This window comes from Aedes aegypti, chromosome 3 (genome assembly GCF_002204515.2).
Source record: "Aedes aegypti strain LVP_AGWG chromosome 3, AaegL5.0 Primary Assembly, whole genome shotgun sequence".
NCBI lineage: Eukaryota > Metazoa > Arthropoda > Insecta > Diptera > Culicidae > Aedes > Aedes aegypti.
In genome coordinates, this window is record NC_035109.1 from 349,654,076 (window position 1) to 349,664,975 (window position 10,900).

The 10,900-nt window shown below is 38.3% G+C and overlaps 1 protein-coding gene across 1 annotated transcript; it reads right to left on the reverse strand.

The window, feature by feature from the left end:
* Nucleotides 1-2,062: 2,062 nt before the first annotated feature.
* Nucleotides 2,063-5,067, reverse strand: LOC110678635. The gene is made up of 3 exons (XM_021851763.1): nucleotides 4,812-5,067; nucleotides 2,326-3,944; nucleotides 2,063-2,269 (listed from the first exon to the last, which is right to left on the reverse strand). Exons 1-2 carry the CDS (start codon nucleotides 4,885-4,887, stop codon nucleotides 2,398-2,400), a joined length of 1,623 nt encoding a protein of 540 aa, XP_021707455.1. The 5' UTR covers nucleotides 4,888-5,067; the 3' UTR covers nucleotides 2,063-2,269; nucleotides 2,326-2,397.
* Nucleotides 5,068-10,900: the final 5,833 nt, after the last annotated feature.

Sequence of the window (10,900 nt, forward strand, 5' to 3'; positions counted from 1 at the left end):
CTCTCTTCGTGCAACTCGGAAATGTCCCACAAATTTTGAGAAGTTGAGCCTTCATTAGATGCTCCCTGTGATCGTTGCTCAATAGGTTGCTGATATTGCTTTTGCTCGTCTATGAGAGCAGATTCTGTATCGTCGTCCAAGAGCGATCGAGCTTCAGTTTCCGCTGCAACATCCCCTGTAAATAAAAAAAAATATGAACATAACTGTAGGGATTGAAAGGGGTCTTAGAGACCACAAGCAATAATAAAATAAGCAGAAGGGTATATAGTTTCAGAAACGATGAAAAACAAAGCAGACGGGAAGAGACGAATGACACGCCAGTCTTGTAAAGTGTTTCGAGCGATGAAGTTGCGTTGGAATTGCTCCTGTTGCAATTCTACTGATCGAGCTATTATTTTGAATGTGGCGGTTCCTCCCTCCGGGCATTACAATGGCACAGTAAGTGGTAAGTTAAAACATTTAAAACCTTGGCCTGGAACGGAAGAGTTTTACTGGTACAAAAGTGGTGAAAATTGGAATGTTCGTTTACATTTAATCCAAGACAATGAATTATTTCGTAGAAGTTGATATTGCAAGCATTTGTGTTGGAATTATAAGTAGTATTAGTGACGTCATGTTTTCATATTTTATTCATTGGTTTTGTGCTGGATTGCTTAGATGGAGTTCAGAGGTCGCGATGAGTATTTTCAAGATTTGGTTTTCTTGTAGTGAATTTAAATGTTGGATGAGAAATGTTATTTTATGTTTATGAATTACCCGGTATTATAATAATTATTCAGTGTAATGTAAATAATTAAGTTGGAACACAATCGGAAAATAATATTGCGCGAATCCTTCAAATAAACCCGACTTATAAGGCTATCCATGAGGACTTTTCGTGATAAGACTGACAGCTAAAAGTGTGAATGCAACCGAAATGAAAGAGTAAACAAATTATGTGCGTGTTATCGGAGCTTTACATTTTTCTTTGTAATCGAAAAGTCACTCCGATCGCGAAACATCAGAAGCACATGGTAAACAAAAAAAAACAGCTGATCGCAGCTGTCTCATGGATTGCCTTATTGTGTTATATTCAATGATTTGATATAAGGTCAAATAAATCGAGGCAATGCATAAACTCACCCGAGAGGGTACAGCAATTCCCCCGTTAGGGTAAAGTAATTCCCCCAAAGGGTAAATCAATTCCTCCAAGAGGGTAAATCAATCCCCCCGAGAGGGTAAAGTAATTGCTCCGAAAGGGTAAAGCAGTTCCCCCGAAAGGGTAAAGTAACTTCCCCGAGAGGGTAAAGCCAGGTCCGTCGCACTCGGGCTCAGATTGGGTACCACTTCTAGTACTGCATTTGGTCCCTCGGTAGTGCAAAAATAAAGCAGACGGGAAGAGAAGAATGACACGTCAGCCTTGTAAAGTGTTTCGAGAGATGAAGTTGCGCTGGAATTCCTCCTGTTGCAATTCTCCTGATTGAGTTATTAGTTTTAAATGTGCCGGTTCCTCCCTCCGGACACTACAATAACGTTCTTTGCTACGAATACTCTAATACATTACCTTCGTTATCTAGATTCTGTTGATCGGGAGTCTTCCTGAGCCATGAAGCAACTGATTGAAACACGGCGGATACCGAATTCACTCTCTTGGTAGTGCTCTCCAAAGCTTGCAAGTTAGGATCACTTACAACTTCAAGGGAGTTGTTAACCAACAGATTCTCGTGAGCCACTGCAATTGACTCTTCAATCTTGTTTACTTCTTCGATCACTGGCTCAACCAGTTCCGCTGGTTCTGTTACGCCGTCGATAGTCTGTCCAACGGGCAGAAGATAACCTTTTCCAAAGAAGGAACCAAGCCATGATTTTTTGACTTCTTCCGTAGTGTTTTGTGGTTCCGTGACAGCCGTTATACTGGCTGTCGATTCTGTGTTGCTAGCTAGCTGCCCTGTCTCTTCTTCCGCTCCTAAGCGAGCTTTGGTAACTATCCGCTCTCCTATGTTCAGATCCAAAGCCTCTACCAATTTGCCATCATTCTTGGAATGCTGGACTTTTTCATCAGAAGGTGCTGGAGTGGCAGGAGTTTCAGATGGGACGGTTTCTGTGAGCGCTTCGGTAACGATTGAAGAGCTTGTCGTCTCCTCATTTACCGTAGTCATTACCAACATTTGTTCCTGTTGATGATGGTGTTTTGTTTGAACATCGGCAACAATTGCTTCTGGTGTCAAACCTTCCGCCTCGTGTTCAACCAAATCCGCAAAAACGTCGTAATTGGCAAGAGAATCGTCAACTGAAAAAAAAGGTTAGAATTATTACCTAATGGTAAAGTTGGTCTCAAAAACAAACCTCCTTCACTAACTAGCTGAAGTTTCGCCTCATCGATCGCAACCTGTTTAGTATTCTCAGGTACATTCGTAACTACTGAAAAACAAAATTTAATATAATTAGACGAACTAAAAGCTGATCAAAATAAGCTCTACCTTTGCTGTCAGTTTCCGGTACTTTCGGCGATTCCGTATTCTTCACCAACCATAAGGGCACCGAATGGGGCCACACCAAACCCGACTTATCGGTACTCGTCGACTGTTGGAAGCGTTGAGTGATATCGAGCAAATTCTGAACCACGGCATCCTCGTGAACCCATACGTTTTCTTCATACAGCTTATTGCTTTCCTCCGTGGCTGCTGGCACTACTGATACCACAGGTAGACTGATGCCGGCAACCTGGTGACCCTCCGATACATGGTACTTCACAAACCCCGGTACCTTAACATTTTCCGTTGTTATCGGAGTAATTCGAGAGGTTGTCGTTGCTGTTGCAGCCTCCTCAATGGGCAATACCTGCACAGGTCCTTCCTGACTCTTCTCCTGTATTTGCGGAACTTGGCCGGCCATGTAGTGCTTCAATTGTACCTTCAAAGCTGAGGCCAGTTCACCAAACTCGACTTCGACTGGCGATGATGTTTGGTAGCCACCGGAATATCCGTGTCCATAAGGATTTTCAACCACTTCATAACCGGTAACTCCGCCTACGTCTATATTCAAACGTTCCACTTCTAGTAATCTACTCTCCTGCTCTTCATCCAAATCCTCAAGAATATCCGTATCCAATGCCTGCTTCACCTCAAACTTAACCTTCTCCTTCTTGACCATGGTCACAGTCAACGCATTCGCCTGATCCCTAAGTTGACGCAATTCTACGCAGAGCTCTTCGTGCCCTCCACAGCATCCACGTCCTTCGTATTCTTCCAAATCCAGCGCATTCAGCGCCCGTTGAACCGCCAGCAACAGCCGAGGGGCATCGTCGACAAACAAGTCCAATTCCATCACGTGAGGCCCTGGTTCCAACTTGGCAACCTCCTCATACCCATTGACGTGGCGAACCAGCTCAACGAGTTGGTCCTGCAGTGGCTGTTTGGTCAACCGTTCTACCAGTTTATCGAATAAGGACTTGTGAGTTTTGGGTGGTATCCGAAATAATGCAATCACCCGAATCAGTCGGTACACTTGGAGGAACTTTTGACCTTCATCGTACGATAGATCTGGTTTGTGATGCTGTTTTACGGATTTGTAAGGTTCTGGATACTTGTAGGTGGTGGGATAGTAGGAATAGTAGCTGTTGTAATAACTGGGTTGGTAGTCATACGATTGATGATCGTAAGGTTCATATTCATAAGTGTTGTAGTCATACGTTTGATAGTCATAGGGCTGGTAGGCAACATCTTGGTAGGTATAAGGTTGGTAATCATAAGCTCGGTAATAATAGGGTTGATAGTCATTAGGTTTATAATAATAAGATGTGTAGTCATAAGCTTGATAGTCGTAAGGTTTGTATTCATAAGGTTTAAAACTATTATGTTGATTGCCATAAGTTTGGTAATCATGATGTTGATAGTCATAAGATTTATATTGCAAGGGTTGCCATTTGTGCTCATAAGTTTGGCTTTGGTAGACGTTGTACTGAGCTGCAAATTAGATAAAACGTTTTTGTTAAGCACCTGATACTGCAATTCATAATAGTAAAGCTTTTCCATAGGAATGGTTCAAAAACATTTTTGTTCCAGGTTGCATATTTGATTCAAAATCATATGAAGAGTTTCATCCCAAAATTTATGAATATTGGAATGAGAACCCAGACCTTGTTAGAACATAGAACTGTGTATGAAATTATAAATTCAAGGTTTCCGTTAAATCTACATCTAGTTAAGTGCATCTGAGATTTGGTATTGTGCAATGATGGTGCTTAAAATTATTCTTTATTCTAGCATTACGTCTCAACTGAGACAGAGCCTGCTTCTCAGTTATGTTCTTAGACCGCTTCAGCAGTTGTTAACTGAGAGCTTTCTTTATCATTAAAAAAAAATCCTCGATTGCTGGGATTCGAACCTACAACATCCAGCTCGGTCTTGCCGAATAGTTGCACGATTATCGATACAGAAATTTTAATGCACCTAAAATTTGAAACTTAATCTCACATCACACACTAATCCTAGAATAAATCTATCTCTGATTAAACGTCCTTGTGATACTGATAGCGAACCCTTGAACTCAACTACTAATTGTTAAGATCTCCGATTCCACCATACCATATCTGAGAAGGTATTTTATAAATAATCTTTACAGGTACACGTGAAGAAAACTTAAAAAATCATAAATTTAATTTAATCTTCAGTTGTACACGTAATAAAACTTGAGAAAAACATATTTTGGGAGACAATTAGGATATTACAGAATTGATAAAAGAAATATACTGACGAAACTATTGTTGAATTTAGAATAATTAAAGAAATATTGTTGAAACCACCCTAGTTGTTTGTTATGCTGCAACTCACCTGGCTGTTGAACATTAACGTATCCAATGCAATCGCCCACTAATGACGCCAAAATCCACAATCCTAGTACGGACATTATCGCTGTTTGCACGCACGTGTTTTCGCTCTGATACAATTATCACTTTTTAATGCATTTGTTGAAGAAGAAACTTCAAAATTAGTAGCTTAATGTAAAAACTGGCACTTCTTAAAAGTCTCGTAATAGATTTATGATGGATCCTTCTCTATAGAGAGCAACTTTTTTGAACAGTAATTACCTAATGATCACTCGTACTGTTCTCCATTTGCTCCACTAAGGGTAAGGACAATTTTTAATTTTTCATTTACCTATCACTGGGTACCATCAAGAACGATACGTTCTTTGAATTTCCCTGTACCTGAGCTATACGTACAAACCCAAAAGCGTCGCCTCAATTTCATTCTAGTCAGACATATAACATAATTATGCTTTCATTGGTTCACACCTCATTCACATGCATGCTGTTTATAAGGGACCGATGTATCAAATTCTCCTTCTGATTGCCTTTTTGGATTTATAATGATTTGTGAAATATTTGGCGAAATGATAAAAAGGCCAAGCTCATATGGGAACTCAAAACGATAAAGCAGTGAAAATAAGAAACAATCTAGCAGAGTATCATGTTGTTCAATGGTTAACAATATAACCATCAAAAAATCAAGAAATTAGCTACTTCCAAGATTGTAACTGGAGCTATGAGTGTGAGATTGCTAACTAGCACATCAGCATGCACAACTTGTACAGATCACTTGCATTCAAGTTTTGCTACGACATCTTTTGGTTAGTAGTGAAACAGTGCTCAGAGTAATCGCGCATTCATGATGAAAGCGTGTATGGAATGCGTGTACACACTTAAAATTGTTTGACAGAAGTTGAATTTAATAGTGATTCTAATGTTAACTTGAAGCTACTCAAATAAAAATAAAAAACATTTTAAACTAGAAAGGGGAGGGGAAATGGTTGGTAGAATCAGTCTATATATCTTAAGGATTAAGTTCGTAAAACGAAGTTTTACCATTAGGTTCTAATAGTAGTAAATGTATTTTAAATTTTGCACAAATTACATGGAAAATTGTTCCATATTTTGCAAATTTTAATGAAATTGGAGCGAAATTATTTCTTATTTTTTTCCGTAATGATTTGAGTTAGATGAGAATTGTTGTAAATGAGGTATTGGAGTAATTCTCGTTGAAACTAAGCCGCCATCGGCACACAGGGGTCATGCACAAGTTATGTCACGCTCCAAAGAGAAGGAGGAAATCAGATATAGTGTGACAAGTCAATTTTTGGAGGTTTCATACAGAAACCGTCGAATGGAAGGAAGGGGATTTCCGAAAATGTCCCAATTTAGAACGACATAATTTGTGTACCATCCCCTATATGGATTCAAATGTTTGTCGCTGTTCGCTACAATATGTATTAACGTAGCTAGGATTTTTTCTGGAAGTGTCTTAGCAAATTATTGTTTCACTGAAGTAAAGTTGAATGGATTTTCATGTTATTTAACAACACTATGTAGAAGAAAGGATCATTATCTACCTGCCCGTGATGTTGGTTTGGATGCTTATTCTTTCATTTGCTCAGAAACAACGAGCTACACACGAGGCTACCAATGGCTTTTAGGGCGTTATCTCAGAGTAGGCGAGAAATTTTGTATTGATTTTAATTGTTTATCATGTTGTTTTGCATTGCTATTAGGGAGACTTACGACTTCGGCACCATTCGACTATTATCGGCAACCAAATTTCAAACGTCAAATACACAGTATTTTTCTATCAAAACACATCAATGAAAACATTCAGATGATTTTTTGTTCTGCATGCTTCCCGCTGACGAGATTTCCAAAACTGAACAAACAATATCGCTAGAGATGTTATCAATTCAAATGAACACGCCTCAAAATGCGACTGATTCGGAGCTGCCGAAAAGATTCACCAGTAGTTCTTATGGGAAAGTTGCCGAACAGAATGAGGCTGCCGACAACAGTCACACTGACAAGAGATGTTCGCAGCGTTGTAAAATCGTTTCCAAAAGCATTTTGACAAGTCTGTGAATCGATAGAGGATTGAGCAAAGCATAAATGTAAACAGACAAACACGGAATTTGTCTGCTGATGTCCGAGGAAATTACAAAAGAGTCGCGGCTATTTGAAAACTTCAACTTTCACTACGAAAAATGTTCATTGTTTGTCTAATCTGGTAATCAATGAACTTTAACAGTATTCACTGAGATGCTTTTGGAATTCCTACAGAAAACTATTTCCGGAATAAGTAGTTTTTATTCAAAAGATTTTTCATAAAGTTTCTTTCGGTTTTCTGTTTTTACTAGAAAATTTTCTGGAAGAATCTTCTTCAAATTTCCTAAAAAATCTTTTGAAGAATTTTGCTAAAAAATGCTTTGACACATTTTCCAGAAAGGTCCTTTACGTACTTATTACATGCAATTTCGATTTGTAAGTTTAAACTATCACCCAGATGTTCATTAATAATTTGTTTAGGATTTTCTGGAATTATTAAGCAATTATCCAAGAAATAGTAAAAGAAATTCTAGGAGTCTCTCTAAAATTGCCTTCAAGATCACGAAGCAAGTATTCTTTCCATGAATTTTTCAGAGAGTTCACCAACAGTTTTGCCAATTTTTTTTTGGCATTATTCCTAAGGTTTCACTTCAGATTCCTTTAACAAATCTTTCAGAGAATGTCTCGTACATTCTGTTAGAATTGCTTGAAAAAGTTGATGCAAATCGCCATACAAATCTAATAGAGCTGTCGCTTTTCCGTACGGAAAAATGTGCCGCTCAATTGGTCGGCGTTAAGTCAGAGTGGACCAAGTGACATTTTTCATATTTTGAAAAAAAAATGGGCTTAAAGCAAAGATGGTTAGAAGGAAAAAGATAACCAACTCCTGTCTTTTCTAGGCGACTTGAATAGTGCCTCTTTGGTGAGTCAAAGGCCAACTAATATCCAACGTTCTCCTAGTGACCACCAGATGTTGAAGTGTTCGTTCATGACATTCACGTTTGAAAAAAAAAACACACAACTCAAACGGGGATGCCCGATATTGTCAATCATCTCTAAATGGCATAAAATGTGATAAAAATAAGAAAAAACAGCACATATTTTGTATGTATAAAAATTACTCAAACTTTGTTATTATTAAACAATATTAACAAACATTATTAAAAATTATCTTTTGAATTGTTCGACATTGTGAATGTTGACGTATTTTTTAAAACTTCTACCATATTGAGACAAAATGCACAGTAATACTCATATGTAATTTTTAAACAAACTATGTATGGTTCGTCACTACAAGTGTCGGCATTATTCCTGTTTCATATAATTTAAAATATATACATGTAATTTTCAGTTTTCGTCATTAATAAAAACGTCTTTTGAGTTTTTCTACCAAAAACTTCTCGAGACAAAAATACAAAACTAGCTTTAAATATAAGTCGTATATTTCCCCCTTGTCCATGGATCGCATCACCGACCAGAGGTGACTCCCAGATCTTTTCCTCCCTCACTAATAAACACCCTTCCCGTGGTGATTGTGGATATGCAGAGGTATTCTCGGTCTCTAGAAGCAACAATCATTACACCCTAACATTTCTTCCCCATCCCAACTGACTGTAAGGACTTGGTCGGCGCCGTTATTGATCAATAATATTAGATCTGCTAAAATTGCACTTCGAGAGTAAGCGGAAACTCCCATCCCTTATTCATTTGGATCGTAGAGCAAATCTTACCAGTTCCGATCAATCACGGAGTAGCAACCATTGACATGTACAGTCAGTCTATGCTATGCTATGCTATAAAAATTACTCAAACTTTGTATTGGTCCAGAAGAGTCTGATGTTATATAAGTCTTACTCACTTCTGTGTAACGTTTTAAAGCGTGGTTGTTTTGATTTCTTACACTTTTCGTTTTTTGATTGCACACTTAACAACAAAACGTTATCTATAATCATTGAAAAAGGTTAGATAATAACCGAAACCGTCGGATTAAAAGACAAAACCCTGTTTTGGCTACCATATAGACTGCTAAGGCCGAGAATATCCTCACTTTTCATCAAACTTAAACTATTCGTTCATAGCAATTGCTTGAATCAGAGACGGACAAGAAACCGTTTACGCTTTCGTACTTTCATCATTACGCACGCCTTTCCTTGCGCCTGATTCATAGGCAATCTGCTAACCAAAAGCAAGACTCTCTGCCATAAAAAATACCTTAGGGGCTGTCCATTAATTAAGTAAGACAATTTTAGCGGTTTTTCAACCCCCCTCCCCCCATGGTAAGATTTTTTGTATGAAAACCAAAAATAATTTGTATGGCGCGTAAGAAATCTTCAACCCCCCTCCCCCCATAAACCCTTACGTAATTAATGGACCACCCCTTACCTCAATACCTGAGACGAGACTCGGGAAGACGGTCTTCTTTTTCTGTGATTTCTGAGTTTTTTCTTATTCCACTTTGTGTTTATACCAATCATGCGCAAGCCGTTCAAACCCTCACATGAACCTCTCAGCAAAAAATGATTGCGTTTGCATCACACCGAATGATATATAACCTTTTAAGGGAAATTTAATGCCGGCAATCTTAGCAGACATTAGAAATAACTAATCTAGTGTTTAGATTTATCAGCAACTTTGAAAAAAAAAACTGCTCTACCAACTGAGGTTTTCAATAACAGTTTGTGAATACAATACTTTTCACTTTTGCAGCCATGAAAACGGCGGGCTGCATTTAACGTTTCGTGACAGCGGAATCTGGGCTGCATATGACGTTGATATTTTTCCTCTTCGCCAGTCTCTCTCAGCTCAATACCATCCCGCATGAACTGGCGGAGAAGCAGCGGTATATCCTGTCTACTGTTGGTCAGTTTAAAATGCAACATCATTTTTTCCTTCTTTTCCTCATGGTCTAAATTCTGCCGTGGCAAGCGCCATTGAAAATAGAAAGATAGAAGATAGCCAACACTTGTACACTAAGGGAGTCTGTTAGTACCAAGCAGTCATCTGGTTGACTCCTTGTGCAAGTGCAGCTAATCTGGCGATACTGGAGTAGCAACCACGGGCGGCAAATTAAGCTCAAGAAAGCTGAGAGAACTTTGTCAGCATCCAGTTCGAATTCTTTGTTTGATTTTAGACAAATTTGATGGTCTACAAAGTTTTTATAAATTTAATTTTGAAGGGAATGATGCTAAAACTTTCAAAATTGGTTGGAAAATAACAAGGTTATGTTTACTTCACAGAAGGTCATTTTTTATAACTTGAAAATTCACCTACAAGTCGCTTACGCCACATTTTAATGTTAATATTTTTGACTCAAATTTTGAAGCTTCTCTTTTTATGTCATTTGAATTCAAAAGTGCACACGAATTTTTGGACTTGAGAACTTTTGAAACATAAGCTACCCCCTTGTCGAGGTTTCGTGATGTGACGTGAGGTTTTGTACCTTGATGTAAAATCTATAAGAAGGCGATTTGAAGAATTTCGGTTTTCGAGGTTCTGGCCGATGTAACAAGAAAATGTTGGATGTGAAAACGTCCAGTATTCTCATCCCATTAAAAGTATTTCCATCCTATTTTCTTAATTTCAAACACTTGCGACAAGACGAAGGCGATTTTGGAGAAATCAGGTACAGCAGTCGAAGTTTGAAGAAATAGGTAGTCGCAACATTAAATTGCGACTAATGAGCTTCATCGACGTCGTCACTTAAGTACCAGAAGCCAACACCAACAGCTTTTAGAATATGAGATGGTACACAAATTACGTTAGGCTAAATTTTTAACTATTTTCGACTCCCTCCCCCCATTTGTCCTCCAACAAATTATGTAAGGCTTATCACACTTGGCTTGACCCCCTCCTTAACCTTGAAACGTGACATAATTTGTGCATGATCCCTATAAAAAGAGCATGGAAAACAAAACTTGAGACAGATTTGTATCTGATAGCAAGACGATAACTACTAGGTAGTATAAAATTCATCATCGTCAGTTTTTAGCACTATCAGGGATTCTTAGGATAATTAGTAGTGAGTAGTCAAATAAGAATTTATACGAAATAGTT

Bases quoted from the DNA above. Each gene is read 5' to 3' on its own strand.
- LOC110678635 (XM_021851763.1), bottom strand. From the start codon at position 4,887: ATGTCCGTACTAGGATTGTGGATTTTGGCGTCATTAGTGGGCGATTGC. The intron at 3,945-4,811 runs GTGAGTTGCAGC...TCTAATTTGCAG, and splicing joins CGTTAATGTTCAACAGCCAG to CTCAGTACAACGTCTACCAA.